This window comes from Mastigoproctus giganteus, chromosome 7 (assembly GCF_048544385.1).
Source record: "Mastigoproctus giganteus isolate SK-2022 chromosome 7, ASM4854438v1, whole genome shotgun sequence".
Taxonomy (NCBI): Eukaryota; Metazoa; Arthropoda; class Arachnida; order Uropygi; family Thelyphonidae; genus Mastigoproctus; species Mastigoproctus giganteus.
Window position 1 is genome coordinate 77,816,372 of NC_143581.1, and position 20,696 is coordinate 77,837,067.

Sequence of the window (20,696 nt, forward strand, 5' to 3'; positions counted from 1 at the left end):
CACTCCTTACATCATGCACACACAAAGACATTCCACTTGGCAATATCATGTCCTGTCACTGATTACTTCACAAACATCAAACAAGCAGTACATTTTAAAAGACTGTGATTCAGAAGACAACTATCCCTCTCAGTTCTCCCCTGAGCCACAGCACTCCCATTAGCTTGAGCCTTTTGCTTCGCTGCTCTGGTCTGAGTCATGATTTTGATTAAATTTCAAATAAAATTTCAATTTCAGTACAAAATTATAACCCTAAACTTATATTCCAATGTAGTTATAACACTATATATATATATATATATATATATATTTTTTTTTTACGGTATCGAGTATTATCTCTTTCGTTTGTTTTATAACTTCCAAATCTCTTCTCAAGTTTTATGTATTAATTAATAATGTTACATTAGTAAAATCAAAGTCATTGTGTGTATTTAGTTAATAAAGTACAATTTAATTGGTGATGAAATTTAACAAGATTAATAAATTTTACCGATTAATTGATAATACTATACTATACTAAGCTAACAGATTTCTAATACCGTGCTACGTTTTTCGCTATCTAGTTTTACCTTAAACCTTATGCTATCTAGTTCAGGATATACATTGTGTCGTATAACAGTGGCTGCAAGTTACGAACAGTAAATATACGGACACTAAGTATTAATTAACTTTCAGAATCGTGCTATCTAATTTCAAAATAAACCAAGGAGCTTGACTAGGTCTATAAGCTATTTATATTATTCCAAGGAAAAATGGGTTTACCTCCTTGCAGTATTCTCAATATACAAATATATGCACATTGTTCTAAAACTGTTTATCAGATAAGAATGCAACAGTTTTTCAAAACATGACCATTTCTTAGGTGTTTCTAGCTTAATTCAGCAGCTACACTGCTGAACTTTCTGCTGTATTAATTTATTTCAAAACACTTTGATAATTTATCTTTTAAAATGTCTTAAATACAAGTTCCATGACATAAATTTACAAAATTAACAAAATAATAAACTGTTTCTCATTCACTTCTGCCTATATCAAATTCAATCTCAGTTGTTATACCTTAGAGAAACACTCAATATGTGGTGTTTTGTCACAATTCCTAGACACTTTAAAATTCTGGGCAATGCACTAATCAGTTGACAGAAATTCAACAACCCTAGAACTCTGCTTGTCCTACCAGGTTCCATAACTTGACTACAAATACATAATGGTCAAAAACTTGGAAAACTCAAACTGCTTCACATAAAGTATGTTCTTTAACCAAATCTAATTAAAGCCTTTGTGTGAACATTTATTGGGCACACTCATTTAACTAATATATATTTACTCACAAAAGATGAGCCCTCACTGTGTTTTCACTGTGGCATTGAATTTATAGTCTGGCAATTATCATAGAATGATCTCCTTTCAAATGGCATGGCTTACATCTTTTCATCTCTCCACAAATAAGCAGGACTTCTTGACTTTAAGTTATGGGAGATAATACAACTCATACTAAATTAACCTCAGAATCTAGTTCAAGCATATACCACTCCTAACAAAATCATGACATCTAAGTGCCAATTGCAATATGATCAAAATTTTCATTGTGCCAAAACATCACCAGTTTATTAATATTATTTCCTAAAAAATAGCAATAACAAAAACAGAATTGAGGGTCAAATTTATATTAATATGGTCAAATAATTATCAGGAATAAGTAAATAAATCCATAAGTGATTATTGTTGTTAATATTTTTTCTTGCAGACCATTCTGTTTTTCTTAGGCTGCTATTGTGCAAAATTCTGTCCTTCTGTTGTAATTGGAATTTCTTGTTTTATTTGTGTAATGGCACATTTCTGCTTCAACCAAGAAACAAAAGCTCCTGGTCCTTGCTGGGTATTTATGGATACCGAGTGAGTAATTTCTATGAACATTTGTTTGTAATATTAGGATGTTAATGTATATAAATTTTATATATATATTTTGATTAAATTATAATGAAAATTAAAATTTTGCAGTAATTTTTTTTCTAAAATAATAAGAGAAGTTTACTTCAATATAATGGCATCTCAATAGCCGGGTGAGCAGTGCATAGCACATGCTTCTTGACTAGACCAGGGTTCGAACCCTGGTCTAGTCAAGAAGCATGACCACCAAATACGGAGGATGCAGAAAAGTCAGAGAATGACCACCACATATCCCCGGAGCAATATGGCCTTATTTGCTAATGCTGCTAAAAACCAAATAAACAAAAAACAAAACCTGAATATAATATGTAGAACACTTCCGTATGATACTCTCCAGCAATTAAAACGAAAAAATAGAAAATCTTACATTACAGTAAAAAATAATTAAAAATCAATTTAACACAATTAAAAATCAATCTAATGCAGTTAAAAATTAAATAAACAAGTTAACAGAAATTTAATGAAAAAATTGCAAAACAATTTTCCTTCCTAATTTTTTCGTTAAATTTATTTTAATTTATTTATTTAATTTTTAATTGCATTAGATTGACTTTTAATTGTGTTCAATTGATTTTTAATTATTTTTTACTGTAATGTAAGATTTTCGATTTTTTTTTTCTTTTTAATTGCTGGAGAGTATCATACGGAAGTGTTCGACGTATTATATTCAGATAAACTTCTCTTATTATTTTACAAATATTGATACCAACATAAAACGTATTGAGCATTACAGCTCTGATTCATATTATCAAAGTAATTTTTTTTTGTATAATGTTGTATAATGTTTAAACTTATTACAAAAAAAGAAAAAAAGCAATTAAAAATAGCATTTAAATGTACAGCAAGGAATTAATCTTAGAAGATAATAGGCTTTTCATACCAGCTAAGAAAGCTGTTCAGCTTTTAGCCCTAAACGGATGCATATAATTATCAGGCAATACAGAAGCCAATGTTAGATATAAGCTAGTCTGTAATCAAGTCAAGTGACTAGGTAGCTGACAAACTGATCGAGTATTTTGCATCATAATTCAGACATGAGGAATTCTGTGGGAAAGGGGAGGAGAGAAGATTATCAAACTCTAACAGAAAGCTAAATAATTTTGTAATACCTGAGAGCAAAGTGGAGGAGAAATTGTTAACGTTGAACATAAGAAAGTCACCTGGGGTGGATAGGATCTATCCAGTTACATTAAAAGAGGCAGCAAAGGAAGTTAGCAAATCCTTAGCCACAATTATGGGAGGTTCCCATGAACTAGAGATGTGTAAATCTATCAGAAATTACCAAATGGGAATCAAAGGGTGACAGGAAGTTATTACAGACCTGTTAGTTTAACCTGTTCTCAGAAAAATGATGGAGTCACAGGTTAAAGAAGCATTGCAGGATCATCTAGACAAGACAGTTATAGTTCAGGCACAGGATGGATTTGTTAAGGGGGTGTCTTGTCTGACTAGTTTGAATGGATTATGATGTGGTCACAAAGGAACTAGATGCAAAAAGTAATTTTGATATCATATCAAAATTACTTTTTGATATGATATCAAAATTACTTTTTGCATCTAGTTCCTTTGTGACTACATCATAATTTTGACTTCAGGAAAGCTTTTTATACTGTCGGACATAGAAAACTGCTAAACAAATTGGAGCAGTATGGCATTATGGGCAAGTTGCTGCTATGAATAAAAGGATGGTTAGTTGTTTTTTTTTTTATGAAAACTCCAAACACTAGAGGTATTAGTACCTATAGTACTTAGTACCATGCATGGGTTGGATGTTGGGAAGACGAAAGAAGATATTTGTTGACATTAGACTTGAACGTCTGTAGACTATAATTTTCAGGAAATACGTATGAAGGAAGCTTGTTCTAGAAAACGGCAGTTGAAGGAATAAACAAAGATGAAAAGTTGGTATGTGAGTTTGAAGTTGGACAGTAAAAATGCTCGGACTGTTTTGAAAGAGAGAGAGCGGGAATTATAGAAACCAATTCAGAAGAACAATGCCCATGGAAGCATCTGAAGAAAAGGCATGCAGCAGATACAGTACGTCTATTAGACAGCGAGTGGAGAGACTCTGTTAGAGAGGAGTCATTAATTTACCTAACTGCCCTCTTCTGAATGGAATCTAGAAGCCTGAGAGAGGGTTTTGGGGGCACCACCCCAGATGTGAGAAAAATATTCCGTGGTAGGGCAGCTTTGCAGTTTTACAGAGTTGAACTCAAAGCTGTTTGGAAGAAAGGTAATACTGAGAGCGAAAGAGAAAACCAAGTGTTTTAGATGCAGAGGAAGCAATATTTGTAGTGTGCTTTTGCCAAGAGGAATTAGAAGTCAGCGTAATCCCCAAAAAAGAAATATCATTTTGCCTAGAAATCAGAGTGTCACCAAATATAAGCATAGGAGCAGAAGATTCCTTTTTTGTGAGATATAAGACAAGACTGAGTTTTAGAAGGATTGAAATCAACTAAGTTGTCTTTGCTCCACTGGAGATCACCATTTAAGGAAATGGTAGCAGATTTTCGAGAAGTTGAATCTGATTGAGCAGGGCAAGGTTTCTCAAAATCAAAAGTGGAATGCAATGTGCTATCATCAGCAAAACTATGGATAGGTTTCCGGTCAATGGAAGAAGATCATTAATATACAAGGGGAAAAGAGTGGAGGAGAGAACTGAACCTTGGGGAACACCAGCATTAGTGGAGAAGTTAGAAGACAGAGAGCCATCTACCATCACCCTCAATGAGCGATCAGAGAGAAAACTGGATAACCGATTACAAAAAACAGTTGGCAAACCATAAGATCGAAGCTTGTTTAGAAGACCTTTATGCCAAACATGATCAAAAGCCTTTGAGATGTCAAGAGCAACTGCTTGTGTTTCACCGAACTTTTCCATTGAATTTGTCCATAGGCCAGAATATCACCAGTGGATCGACACTGATGGAATCCATACTGGCGATCATTGATCAGGTGGAAGGTTTCTAGATAGTTTAAGAGTTGGTGGTTAATTGATTTCTCCATTACTTTAGAAAGAATAGAAGTAATTGCAATGGGAAGAAAATTGGATGGGAGTGATTTGTCATTCTTTTTAGGAACTGGCTGGATATGAGCAAATTTCCAAGCAGAAGGAAAAACACCTTTAGAATAAGAAAGTGAAAAAAGGTGGCAAAGAACAGGAGTAAGTTCAGGAGTGCAGGTTTTGAAAACAAGTGGAGAAATACCGTCAGGACCTGGAGCTTTCTTAGCATCAAGGTTCGTCAAAATCCTTCTGACATCCTTTTGACGGAAGACCATAGGAGGCATTGAATGGAGCTTGTTGGGAATGATGGGAGGTGTTTTACCAAGTTCATTAATACATAAGTTGGAATAAAAATGGGATGCTATCAGGTCAGCTTTATCCTTGGCTGAAGTGACAACAGAACCATCTGGTTTAGACAAAGATGGGAGCAGAAATGAGCAAAAGTTGCGGCCAATAGCTTTGGCAAGAGACCAGAATGCTTGGCTGCCATTAGTGAAAGAAGCAAGTTGGGTGTAGGCAGAAAATGAAACTGGGGAATTGGAAGAAAGCCAATTACGATGTGCAACATTCTTCTCTTTAACAGCCTTATTACATTTATTGGAAAACCTAGGTTTTGATAAAGGAAGAGATTTAAAAGTAGGGTGTGGAATAAAGGATTCCATTCCTACAAGAATAATTTCTCTGGCGCGATCTGAGCAGATGTTGACATCAGAAGATTTGAAACTGTAATCCAACCAAGGAAAAGAAGAAAAGAAATCTGGCAGGTCATACCATTTTGCATTCTTGTAATGCAGAACAACACGAGGTTGGGAATAGCCATGAGATAAAGGCTCCATTTGAGAAGAGACAATCACCAAGTTATGATTTGAGGTGCCTAAATGACCACTCACTTTGACCTTGTAATTAGAAGGGTTGTTTGTGAGAAAACGATCAAGCTTGTTGGCTGTATGGTTACGATTGTCAGATATTTTGATAGGTAAATGAACAATCTGTGCAAAGTCATTAGTAATTGGAAAACCATGAACTGGCCGGTTCTGTGTGACTAGAAAAGGGAAGCCGGCTGAAGTTGTGAACATTAAAATCACCAAGGAAACTTACATCACTGATAGTAATGTTGGACTGGAAAAGTCAAGTTGCAAAGAGAGGAAGTCAAAGTGTTCCAAGTGATTCGAGCCTTAAACTTATTTAGGCTATCAACTTCCACGACAAGGGATGGAAGTCTGTTCCACCAACCAACCACCCGCTGGCTAAAGGCAAATTTCTGCATGTCTTTCCTCAATTTGAATTTATGCCCTCTCAGGTGATTATTCTGAGCAAGAGGGAAAATCCCATCAGCATTGAGCATGCTCAAACCATTCAAGGCTTTATACACCTCTATCAGATCACCTCGCTGGTGCCTAGTCTCCAGACACTGTAATTTGCAAAACGTAAGCCTTTCTTCATAAGAGCACCCCTTTGTTCCATTCACTACTCTTGTTGCCCTTCTCTGTACTTGTTCCAGCAGCTCTACATACTTCTTGAAATGAGGCCTGTATACAGTACTCTAGGTGTGGTCTGACCATTGCCTTATACAAGGGAATAATCACCTCCTTATCCCTGCTAGAAAAATTTCTATATATTTCTGATCCAGAAGCCTCCTTGAGAATTCCAATAGTTTCGGTCTGATGTAACTAACTAGCGGCCGGCCTGCGAACACCGTTTTAGAGCTGTACCCTCGAAATTTAAGGAAGTTTGGATCTCGCCATGGTGTTCATCGTAACCTCAAATGACATCAGTCGTACTGCTTGATGGAAGATATGGGGAAAGGTTGACTGGAACGTAGCTCTGGAGATTAAACATGGGTTCCACCACTTCAAGCCTCCAATAAGCAAAGTGGTGGAATTGCACCTGTTGATGAGAGTCATCTGCCACTTAGTAATGCCTGGTAACACCGAGGGGCGTGGTCGAGGTGTGGCACCCACACCACACATGACTGTGTGGTGTGAGTGCCACACCTCGACCCCTGCTTACGTTGGTTCGCATCTTTGCTTGCTTCTGTATTAATGGGGTAATACCTAAAAATAAAAAGCATGCTGTAATTTTTTTGTAATGTTAGAGTTCAGCAGACTCCCAATCCTACTCACATTATAAAATACAATGGATTAGTTGTTAATTTAAGTTTTACTTATATTTCTAAGGAATTTTGTAAATAAGATATTAATTGCCATTAATATTTAGTAATTTAGGAATAGATGATCCGTTATGGCAGTCAAGCTTAACTCTCAGCCAGAATATATTAGCCTTCTTGATTGTTCTATATTTTGGTAAGTTTATACTTAAAATTATTCTTTATCTTGTTTAAAACTTTTCATGTTTTTGCCATTTTAGTTAAATTTAGTTTCTTTATTTAGTCTTTGCTTAAATAAGTAAACTGCCTAATATTGCTTATAATGCTTTGGTGAGATACAGTGTTTCATGCAGTAGATAAAATGATACCTTAATTTATAGTAATAGTAGCAGTCAAGACCAAAGATTGCATTCAAACCAGAATTTTTCTGCATCGACCAAAAAAAAAAACCCACCTTCAGAAAGTACTGACCCTCATACCTGCTTCTAGTTGTTAATTTGATTTTTTTTTTTTTTTTTTTTTTTGTCCCATTTCAATGTGAAAATTCAATTGTCATTTAATTTGGCCTCCATTCAGTGCCTTATTCATCTCAATCACATTAACCATATGTAGTGTCCAAACCTCATAATCCATACAGATATTAGTTTGCAATTTTCCCCAAACAAATTACCCATTTCTGGAATCTCTCAGTGCACTCAATATCTTTCCTTACATGCAGCTTCCAGACCAGTATCCCAAGCCCAGTGTCACCATTTATTTGAATAACAGGATTATAATTACCTTCACCCTAAATGCAAAGATATATTCTGAAGGAGCTGTTGAACTTTCATCATGAACCACCATCCTGACCTTTATATTCTCTTCAAATTTCCATATTTTATCTTTATTTCTTCATCAACATTAATTACAGTAAGTCATTTACATATTTGCAGTTGGTAACAGCAAATATGTAAATGATTATCAGAAACAAAAGTAGCCCTAGGCACTGAACCTTGAAAATTCCCTTATAACCTCAACTGCTTTGAATAGTAATAATAGTTATTATAAAATTATCATTTATAACAACCCACTGCTTCCTATCTTTCAGCCATCCCTCAATCCACCTTATGATATTGCTCATAATCACAGTACAGTGCAGCTTACACAGCAACCTTCCATATTGAACCATATTAAATTCTTTGCTAAAGCCTATGTATATAATATCAAAATTGTTTCAAGAATGCATCTCCTGTATGACCACATGATAGTAGTTTATCACGTTGGTCAGGCAACAACCCTTAGTAGAGTAGTGTTAAGGGAAAATTCATTTATTATATTATATTTCACAAGATAGTCTTTTCAAGCACCTTTGACTAGATGCCTTGGCCTGCCCCACCACTGAGGTTCAGCTGACCACTACAATGTAACTCGATCACACAGTACATACAGTAACATAGTGTGTGTTATCATTGCATAACCTAGAAATGCTGTAGCATTATTATACTCATATCTCTTAGTTTTGTGTGGTATTTTTAACCTAAATTTTACCTAACTCATGTCTTGGACTAGAGCAGCAAATAAAAATGAATGCTTCTCAGGATTGTCATCTGTAAAGAGACAAGATACAACCAGAGGAGATATCTGTGTGTGCGTTTTTGATGCAAAGAGCAAGGAGATTAAATGCAAATTCAGCATTCTGATGGGCCAATACGAGAGCCTGAAGAGCAGGGTTCGTGCCCTCATAGGAGGGACACAACAAAAGTTGTCAAAGAAAAAGTTGAGTTAAGGTTAAATTTGAAAGTATCTGCAATTCTGCCCAGACTCAATAGGAGGGAGTACATGACAAAAGCCTTGTCAGTCAGTTCAGCTGTGGGGAAGTTGTTCAGGGTTCATGGGATACAATTTTCTCGCTGCATGGTATGTTCTTAACAAGAGAGATTTTTTTTACAAGAATGAGATACACTTAAATAGACAAGGTGCAAGAATATTTGGTGCATTAATGACCACAAGCATTAATGAAAGTGATTCTTGCAGAACCTCGATTGAGAGATGCAGCAGTCTCAAAAGCAAGATTTTTTGGGGATTAACATGCCTGCTGGAGATCCTCATGAGATATAATTGCTTGTGAGATATAAATATGAACTCTTGGATAGCATTGAATTTTTGAGCACTTAATGACTTTATAAACTTGAAAATGGAATGCAACTACAAGTGTTATGTATATGTTATAAAATTATTTCTTCAAATGAATTAATAGAAGTTTAATTTCATTGGAAATGGCAACTTTTAAATTTTTGAATTTTTCATAAAAATAAATAAATTTCATTAAGAAGTATTGCAGCCCATTAGTAAAAGATCAAGGATTGGTATACTCCATGCAGAATTCAAAGAAATTTTTTTTCAGGAAATAAAAAAGAAAGTTTGGTCTTTCAGATCAGTTGCCAGTGTGTTTTTCATGTTCGGGGACACAACTAATACCAGCTTAAATTTTATGTGCATAAAATTAATATAACAGATACAACAGTACTAACATATTCTTCATCTTTCAGTTACCATATCAGTTGGCTTTGTTCATCGTGGACACTTACTATGGAGAAAAAGCCCTCTTACTAATCACTTATGGGTTATTATGGTCATTATAGTGTGAGTATATTGCATGTGTTAAATGTTTTCAGACTTTAAAAAATCTTCCTGTTTGAAATTATTTCTGTTATGTTATTAATTCTACAGTAAAATATCCTAATCAACAGACATCATGTCAGATGGCAAGGACGATTTATCAGACATTGCTTGTACAGATAAGAAGGTCATAATATAAATTTATAAGGCAATAGTGAGACCACAATTGGGATATTGTGTCCAAGTATGACAATCACACCTGAAAAACATTCAATTCCCTGAAGAGGTACAAAGGCAGGTGACATTCTTGGTGAAATCAGCAAAATACTATACAGGCAGTTTTCGCTTTACGAGTTCCTAGGTTTAGGAGGTTTTTTTTTTTTTTTTTTTTTCCAAGTATCAACAATCAACAAAATCGAAAATTTGAACATTAATTGCAAAAAATGAATGCTAAACATTCATAAATACCACATTCCAAACCACGTGCATAGCTATACAATACAGTGTACCCCACTTTACGATAATAATCAGTTCCAGAGGCACCATCATATTGTTAAAATATCGTAATATGAACCCAATAACATCTTTTTTTTTTTTTTTTTTTTGTAATTAGTTTCAAGATCTCGGAAGTTGAAATTTTCACTGTATATCACTATTTATCACTCTAAAATGAAGATAAATAGTGAAATTTTCACTATTTATCTCTCTAAAGGTCGTGTGTGGACCTTTTCAATTTAGTTGAAAAGGTCCACACACGACCTTTTCAACTAAATTGTGATCCAAGAAAGCAACGGGAAACTACTTGGATTATCCTTCCCTTGAAAACTTCAATGATAGATTACGCACATTGAAATGCTACATCTGGCCAATACTGCTCTACGGTGTAGAAACCTGGACTCTAACATCAGCCACTACAATAAAGCTCCAGGCCTTCGAAATGTGGCTCTACCGAAGAATGCTGAAAATTCCGTGGACAGCCAAGATAACCAACGCACAGGTCCTGCAGGACATGCACACGGAACGGGACCTGCTCAAAACCATCATCAGCAGGAAATGCAAATACCTAGGTCACATCGCTAGGAACCAACAAAAATATCACCTACTACCACTCATCCTGGAGGGAAAAATCGAAGGCAAGAAACGCCCAGGCAGACCGAAAATGGCATGGCTAGATAACATCAACACCTGGCTTCACATGACAACAGCACAAATTCTACACGCAGCGCTAGACAGAGAACAATATCAAAACGAAGTCGCAAACGCCATTCGGCAGCATTAAAGAAGAAGAAGAAGAAGATCTCTCTAAAATGTAATTTTTAAGGTTACGAGGCCATATAAAAGCCATATAAAAGGTCATGAGCATGGTTTGTAAATTTTATTAGTTACCAATTCAAATCATTAAACACACTACACTTTCATCATTATCACATGTTCCATTATAAGAAACAGTTTTGAACGGCTCTGTGATATTTTTCGAAAGTACATTTCTGGAGGTCACGACCATAAAACAATAAAAACAATTGCACTTTCCAGTTTATTGGGCTTTTCTGATAGTGCATAAAATTATAAATGGGTAGTAAACTCTATCTTCTTGCATTTGCAAAAATACCAATAGCTGGAATTGTGTGGTTTTTTATTATGGTGAAATGTGTTTCCCCTTTACTGAAATCTTCAATCGCCTCTTTTCTTCTTTCCTTTTATTTTAAGCTTCGTAAACTTGTTACTCCACGCGAATCGTGTTAGTTGCAATTTGTGTGGCGCCTCCATAGCCAGGTGGGTAGGAGCAGCAATGCATAGCACACGCTTCTTGATTAGACCGGGGTTCAAGCCCATCACCACCAAATACGGAGGATGCGGAAAGGTCAAGGAATGACCACCGCATATCCCCGGAGCAATATGGTCTTAGTTGCTAATGCTCCTAAAAAAAAAAAACCAAACAATATGCAATTTGTGCGTGCCATTAAAAAATGCTTATGCATGCAATCGTGAAATTTATAATTAAAAGAGAAGATTATCTTGGAAACAAACACCTCTTGAAATATATCTGAAGAAGACGATTCCTTTGTGCAACAAACCAACAAGTGCCAAGCCAATAATGAGTGATCAGTGAATGTGCATTTAGTCGATGATGATGAATAAACATTCTTTAACATTTGAAAGTCATAAATAATTTCTCTATTATTATAATTTGCTTGATTTTACAGGCTACGTTTCATTTCTTTTGATAAATCAATCATTGTTTAAACATAAACTAATTAGCTAACTAATTTCATTGTTGAGAATGTAACCCCTATTTTTAACCTTATGTCTATGGGAAATAAATTCCCCCTTTACGAGCGCACACTAGGAACGAATTAACTCAAAGTCGAGAACTACCTGTATACTGAAAGGACAGCCATATGAGGAAAGACTAACCATATCCAGGCTATAAAACTCAGTAACTAGGCACTTTTTGCTTCTTATTGAGGTCTATAAGGCTCTAAGGAGTGGAGAACATTAGGTTTTATTTTTTATGTTATTAATTTTTTATTTTATTTTGCTGGTGCTGCAAAAGCCTAGAAATTCTTTTCATCTTATGACTGATACCAAAGCATACACATGAAATACAGTGTGCGTGCAAGCTCAAAACAAACCATTTCATTATAAATTATTACCATCATAACTTTTATTTGTTATTTTAATATTATTACCAATAACTTTGTTACACAATTTTGTTACTTAAAATTTAAGATAGCTTGATTTAAATAAAACTGTAAATTTACCATTGCTACTCCATCCTTAAGGCAGTTCCTCTTGTGATGCATACATACACTCGAGCTTCTAGTTCCAATCATAAGAAAAGGCAACTGAATTTTAAGTTTTTTTTGGTCTTTTCCTTCTGGTCAAAATGTCACCCAGAATAAAAAATAAGTTTTTCCCTGAGAAAATTTCTGAGAATTGCACTGTTTTTTTTTTTTTTTTTTTTTTGTTTTTTTTTTTTATTATGGACGCACATTTTGCACTTGTTTATAAACTCTAGGAAATGTGTTAAAACTAGATTTTAATGCATCTTTTTATTTACACATGTAACCTCATTTATATTAAAAAACTGTCTTCTTTTATTTTTTAATACCAGTTCACAGCTTTAATTTTAGTTTCACTTCCACACTCTGATCCAAAGGGAGCTGAAGTTGAGATTTCAATTCTCTGATCCAATAATAGATTTAATTTTCATTCAGCTTTCAATTCACCACGCAAGTACATTTGTTATATATTGATATGTGCAGTGGTGCTGTGAATATTTTAACAGTGGACTCACAGTTTATCCGACTTTCTACTGAGTAAATTTCATCAGTCACGGAAGTTTTTTGGTAGTTGTTGGTGCATTATCTTCTGTGGCCATAATGCACCTCCCAAGGTTTTTGCAGTACTTTGATCCAAGCCCAAGGCGGGATTCAAACCCGCGACACCTTTGGGTTGCCAGGCAGGCACTTTACCACCCGGCTAGCCCGGTCGGCAGTCATGGAAGTGACGTCATCCGTGGCTTCCACCAGAGGTGCTTCCCACACTCGCACTAGAGTAGTGTGATTAGAGCACGTGCCACATTTTTCGTGACCGGTACGATATCTTGAGTCAGGGGTGGATTTAGGGGGTGGACAGATGGGGCTTATTATCCCTTAACCATGCACATAAATGTATGTGTATAACTTTCCTAGGTCTGAAAAAAAAAAAAAAAAAAAAAAATTTTTAAAACCTGGTTATCGTGCCTCCCCTTACAATGATATTTGGATACAATAGTGTCTGGAGTTCTTTTGAGAATTTTTGAATAGTATGATGTCACAGTCATATTCTTGAAATACCACTGGGGTAAGTATAATTGCAACAATACAAATATTTGTCATATGACTGTGACAATACAAGTGTTTATCATATGACCGCAACAATACAAATATTTGTCAACAATTTGTTTTTTTTCTTCTCGCATTTTCATTTCATTCCATTGTTAGGTGCCCTTAATAGCTGTGTATAGCTGTGTATGCCATTTCAACTACAAGATCGGTACTTCAATCAATGCTGTTTTCCAGAGACATTTAGATACATTGCAGTCGCAAGTATCTAAATTTACTCTTACTTTAGTTATCATAAATCTATTATATCTTGTCTTCCAGAAATTATGAAAATTTGTGAATGATCAATAAAATATTTACAGTACAAAAGCTCTTTTATTTCGTAATCAAAATACCCAAAAGAAATGCAAAGGATGTTTCACATAACCCATCTACCAACGAGCTCAGCACACACGCAACTGTTTTATTCATCTTTTTTTTCACAACTAGGGAAATATAATGGATACAATTTTTTCATCACAAAATTTTAATATTGTGAATAAAAAATAACATGAAATATTTCCCATATCACAAATAACATAATAACTATCACAAAACATTCCACAATATAAAAACAGATATTTCATAAAAAAAACACTATTCTAGAACTTTTTCTAGAATAGTGTTTTTCTAGAAAAGTGCACAAAAATCACAGATTACATGAAAAAAAAAATTATTATGCAAATATTCAAGAAAAATTTATTCTAAAAATTGCCATATACAATTTACTTCTTTATTAATATTTGTTGTCAATCTTCTGCTTTGCTCAATAGCTGAGCGCAAATTACGCAATTACATCAAATCATTCCTCAATACAGAGGAATGATTTGATGTAACAGTCCGGATCAAATTTAAGCAATGGTTTTCCATTTAGATGTATGGTCACCATAATCTGCAACGTGTTTAATTGTCAACATTATTCATTCATTCACTCGATATTATTCATTACGCTGAAAGCTTGCTCAGCTTCAGCACTGCTAATCACAGTAGTTTCAAAGATATTTCTGGCTTTCTTAATTGAAAAGGGAATTTCACTTGATTTTAAAAATAAACTGTCTTTGACAAAATCTCTAAAATCATTAATTTTTATTTCATGTTTTTTTATTAGAAAACTTAAATTTCTCATTCGGTTTTCACCATCTTGTCACCGAGATGAAAGTTCTTTCATATTCCATGATTTCGGGTAGCATGTGTTTAAAATTCTTTCAATTCCTCGTCATCAATAGTATCATTATTTTCTTTATTTAATTTAAAATTACTCTGTTGCATTAATAACTTGTCACGAGGTAATTTTTTAAATGTGTTCTTACTTTAGATTTTGATTCCTTCAACATGCTCTTAATTTTACCTTCATAATTTCCTTCAGAATTTTCAAATTAACAATAGCATTGATAGTTCGAATAATTAATTTATCTGCTTTTACCATAGTGATTCTGTAAAGCTTCTGAAAAGTAAGAAAGTGCAGGATGTCGATCATTAGTTCTAAATCATTAAGAAATTCCAGATATAAAAGTAGACTTAATAATCTGGAATATTTACACAAAGCGGGATAATTTCTCCAACCCGCAATTGCCATCCGCAAGCTACAGGCTGCCCATTGTGGCCTGAACAATCTTTATAGTTTCCACATCAAGTTCTTTAGCAATCATCCTTATTGTTTGTTTTTTTAATTATTGCCTTTATGCCAGTATACCCCAGGAGCTCACATCTAGTGAGTATGGGCTTGCCACACCCAGGGTCCTAAGCTGGATATCATCATCATTCTTCTCTTTCTTGGTGATTCCCTTTTACTTCTGACTCTCTCTCTCTCACCTGGTACAGCATAAGCCTCGGGCTTCCTTGTACTATAAGGCTAATAATAGTAATATTTTAGAACATTTTCTGCGCAGTGAAAGCCTCAACGAAGTTTCAAAATCTGCCAGTATTTCATCTTCGTAAAGTATATGTAATATCTTAGTTGCTTCAATGCCCCCCTCTACGTTGCTTCTAGACCTTTTCAGGTCTAGTAGCAATGTAGAGGAACTATTCAAAGAACTAGCTGTCACTAGTTCTTTGAATACTGTGCAAAATGTCGAAATCACACAGATATTCAGCTACTATCACCATGTAAACTTAGACAGGAGAAATTTACTGGAAGGCGTGGATCACTCACTTCTCTGAAAAACATATCCTGTTTCTCGGTGTAAAGAGGAACCAAAATGCAGGTTAACCAGAGGCTATTACCCATGTTGGGAATCTTCTTAAACCTCTGACTGGATGTGGAACGCATATTGACTAGCGCGACTTCTTGATATGTGACTGCATAGGTTTTAGGGACACCACTAACCAACATTGTGAAACGGTAATCCTTTCACCCTTAATTCGTGCTTTCTAATTGCCTAAAGGCCAGAGGTGAGAACAATGCATACAAAATTGTCTCTCCTAATCCGTTCGTTACATGGAAATTTTCTTCGTTCAACGGAAACTATTTAAATGTAATTACTAAGAGGAATTTTAAAAAATTTCCTATAAAGAAGTTGGTTAAACAGAGGTCCGACTGTAATAAAATCAAAAATTAATCAATTTTAAAATACAACTGGTCGATTTTGCCATAAAATGATGAGAATGGGGCCCCACTCGCCTCACCATAGTTTTGGCTCTGGATACTCATTGATTGCATTCAGGATTTCATTTGTAAAATAAATGATCGTCTGACCAAAGGGCTCGCAAATTTTCAAAAAAAAAAATAACAGTGGGCTTTCGCGAGCCCACTATAGCTCACCACTGGATATGTGTTTAGTTTTGATTGTAATTCTAAATTTGCAAAGTACATTAAAGATATTGTATATATATATTTTTGTATATTTTACTGTTATTGCTACTGGTTTTATGGATCATCGGTCTCTTAGGCCATTTTTGTCCAGTTTGATACATGCCTTCACAGATTGATTTGCATGTTTTGCAGACTGAAAAACCCTGAATAATTTAGTATTTCTTAATTAGTTTTGAAGTGAAGATACATTGTGCAAAATATTAATGAAATGTCATAGATATCAGTACATGGTCCTTTTAAAAGAAAGGGGACTGGACTATAATTTGAAAAAATTTGCAATCTGCAACAGTGGATGAGTATTTAAAAAAAAATGTGCTTTCTCTCCAACAAAACATGTAATAAGATATGATAAGTACAACAGATACTTTCCAAGACAGTTGGAAGCTCACAATTTGGATAAAGGTTATTGAGGTGTGAGTATAGACAAACTTAGTTTACTTCTGGCTGTGCTAGGATAAAGAAGCTGTCGTCAAACAGAGTGATACATTAGAACATTTAAATACATCCTTTATAAGTCAACTGGTGAAAGCTCTGTCTAGAGGAAGACACTGCAAGAGTATTCTTAGCCCTCACTCATGCATGGCCTTTGTCGCTTCTTCTTATGTCCTGCAATAACCTTTATACTTTCTTTGAATGTGATTCCCGAAAATTATAATCTACGAAAATTCAAGTCCAAGGTCAGCAAGTATCTTCTGTTCCAAGCTCCTACCTTTGCACACAGTACTTAGTTACTATGGGTTTCAGTATGTTTGGTATTTCGAGGTTTTAATTTTAAAACATAAACACACCATAAGAGTATGTGCAAGTTTATTCCTGAAGTAATTCACCCTTTGACTAAAAGAAAATTTCATTCAGACATCTCATCTACATATCACCTCTCAGTTTTGTTCCTCCTTGTTTGTCACTTGACTAAGTATAAAAATTCATCAGTACTCAGACCTTAAACACTTCTTCTAGATGTCAAAGTGTTTTGTAAACTAGTGTTTGGAAATCAGGTATCAGGTTTCCAAACACTAGTTTACAAAACAAGTCTCTCGCTCTCACAATGCCATTTTAGGCTTTTAACCAAACTCTTCACTCTTCTCTTTGCCATTCTGACAGATCACCTTTAGGAAAGATATGGACCTTTTAAAAATAGTACAGAATTAGGGGAGGAGGCTCTAAGCCTGCATGTAGTATTCTAGACAGAGCTTATCCGTTGTACATAATGGAATAATCAACCATCTGTACCGGCAAATTTCCAATATGTTATTGACAAAACTCCATGAGTTGTTCTAGCAGCCTTTCTACACTATTCAGAAAAACTTCATATCAGATTGCCCTTATCTACAGTCTGGTGGATATTAGTGGTACCACAACATCAATACATTACTCTAGGATTACCGCTCTTCAGATGCAGGACCTTGTATCTTTCCAATATTAATCCTCAGCTGCCATTATTCAGCCCATCAGAATAATTTATCTAAATCCTGATTACTACTCATTAACTACTCTGCTCACCTTCATATCATCAGGAAACTAGACACTGAACTTGAAATACTTACAATATTATTAATGAATATTAGAAACAGTTAGGGAGCCAAAAATTGAACCCTATGGGATCCATTCATAAAATGAGTGCATGATTCCACATTGCTCCGTACATGACATATTTATTAGTAAATATACTAATATTATTATCAACGTAGAACATATTGAGTATTACAGCTCTGATTCATACTATGACATATTTATGTGGGTCTGTGTCATAACCATTACTGAAACCGAAGTAAATGATGTTAACGTTATTCCTTCTACCCAAATAAAACTAACAACCTCATAATAGCTAACTAAATAGATTAGTCAGATGTAATCTGGCTTTTAATAGAAGTTGGACTGGCAGGTCTCCAGTTACTCATTCTTCCCCACTCCTCCCCCCTCCTCTGAGCCACCTTTGTGAATAGAAGAGGTGGTTGCACACTTCCTATTTATAGGGATATTGTCTGAATCTAAGGTTGCTCTGATTATAAAAATTTTAAGGTTTGTTTAATCTTTTGCTGGTTCCATCAGGATAACTGGATAGTCTCCATCAGGTCCTGGTGCCTTGTTCATTTTTATTTGTGGGATTTGCTTACTTTTATTTATTATTTGTTAAACACTTTTATTAGCCATAATTATGAGAGCATCTTTGGATTCAGGGAAAGTATCTGTAGACTGAAGATGTGCATATGTATCCACAGTTCACATAGGGGAGATCAAAAGGTGATACGAGTAATTACAGACCTTTTACCTTAACTTTGTTCCAGGAAAATAATGGAATCAGCTGATTAAAGAAGTAATGCAGGACCATTTAGGCAGGAATGCAGTTATGCTTCAGTCCCAGCATAGGGTTGTTAAGGGGAGATCTTGTCTGACTAATTTGATTGGATACTATGATCCAGTCACAATGGAACTGAATGAAAAAAATAATTTTGATATCATATACTTGGATTCCAGGAAAGCATTTGATACTGTTGCACATAAAAGACTGCTGTACAAATTGGAGCAGTGTGGATTAAGAACAAGTTACTGCTATAGATAAAGGGATGGTTGGGTGGCAGAAGAAGAGTAGTTATCAATGTACACTGCTCTTTGTGGAAAAATGTTATTAGTGGAGTTCCACGGTGTCCAGTGCTGGGCCCATTATTGTTTTCTCTCCTTTTTAATGATATTGATGAGGGTATATCAAGCTTATTCTAAGTTTGCAGATGATACAAAGGTTTGTGGGATGGTTAATGATAGTAATGAATGTATGCTAATACAGCAAGATCTAGAAAAATTAAACAAATGCACTGAGAAATATTTAGCAATTGAAGTTTAACAATGAAAAATGCAAGGTACTGCATATGCGTAGCTGTAATTCCATATTAACGTACCAACTGTGTGGTACATTAACATTTTCCACTACACTCAAGGTAGTGGAAAATGAAAAAACCTGTGAGTAATTGTACAGTTAGATCTAAAGTTCTCTGAGCAGTGCAGACAGGCTTCCAGGACAGCCCATGGGGTTTTGTCAATGATATTCAGGAATTTTGCTAGCAGGAATAAGGAGGTGATTATTCCATTGTATAAGACAGTGGTCAAGCCACATATTGAGTACTACATACAGGTCCAGAGGCCTTGTTTTAGGAAGGATGTAGAGCTGCTGGAACAGGCACAGAGAAGAGCAGTGAGATTGGTGAGGAGAAGAAAGAGGGCGCTCTTGTCACAAAAGGCTTCAGTTCTGCAAATTGCAGCATATGGAGACTAGGCACCTGTGAGACTATCTGATTGGGGTGTGTAAGGTTTTCAATGCCTTGGGCAAACTCAATGCTGATAGAATTCTTCCTCTTGCCTGGACTATTCACAAATTTAAAATTAGGAAGAATAGGTGTGCATAAGTTTGCTTTCAGCCAGCGGGTGGTTGGATGCTGGAACAACATTCAACTTCAGTCAGATATGAAGTTTTCTGAGCAGTGCAGATAGGCTTTCAGAGCAACTCATTGGGTTTTGTCAATGATATACAGGAATTTTGCTAGTAGGGATAAGGAGGTGATTATCTCTTTGTATAAGGCAATGGTCAGGCCACACTTTGAGTACTGCATACAGGTCTGGAGTCCTAATTTTAGCGAGGATGTAGAACTGCTGGAATGAGTACAAAGAAGGGTAATGAGATTGGTGAGGGGAATAAAGGGTTGCCCTTACCAAGAAAGGCTTAAGTTCTGTAAATTGCAATTTTTTTTTTTTTTTTTTTTTGGCTGATGCTACATAAGCTCATACACCTTTTTTCTTCTTGCATCAAGTGCCTCTACTACTACTACAAACTTTCACCCATTGTTGTGGAAGTGGGTAGTTTGAATAAGTTCAAGGACGAACTAGACCAAGAGCAAAAGCCTCAGGCTTCCTTGCACCATAAGGCTAATTATAATAATAACTATTGGTAGAGGATGGATAGGTGAAAAATGGGAATTATTTTTATTTTTTGACTGATGCCGTATAAGCTTGCTTTCTTGCATCATCTGTCACTATTGATAATAAAATATTTATTCAGCTTATCAGCATGCAACCACTTCGGGATCATCTATACTGTTACCACAGATATCATATGGACCAATATGACCGATTCTTATCCTTTTACTGCTAATATAAGTGAATAAATCCTTGTTAGTGTCCTATGCACTTTTTGATAACTTTTCTCATAATTTCCTTTAGTATCAAATTACATGCATATTTCTTCTCTGTCATCAGTTCTTTTGTCATCTATTTGGGTCTCTACCTTGAGCATTACCTGTCTATTGGTATGAAAATCTTAGTAGCTTTCTTTTAGCCAGCAAGTTGTTGATTACAGGACTTTGGAGATCACTA

General features: G+C 35.2%; 1 protein-coding gene across 1 annotated transcript in view; it reads left to right on the forward strand.

Moving 5' to 3' along the window:
- Window positions 1-20,696, forward strand: part of l(2)k05819 (transmembrane protein 94-like protein l(2)k05819) — an 809,128-nt gene that overhangs the window by 743,282 nt on the left and 45,150 nt on the right. The window contains exons 26-28 of the mRNA XM_090377739.1: window positions 1,745-1,893; window positions 7,169-7,254; window positions 9,587-9,680. Of these exons, the coding sequence (XP_090233865.1) occupies window positions 1,745-1,893; window positions 7,169-7,254; window positions 9,587-9,680 (329 nt within the window). The remainder of the gene's footprint in view (window positions 1-1,744; window positions 1,894-7,168; window positions 7,255-9,586; window positions 9,681-20,696) is intronic.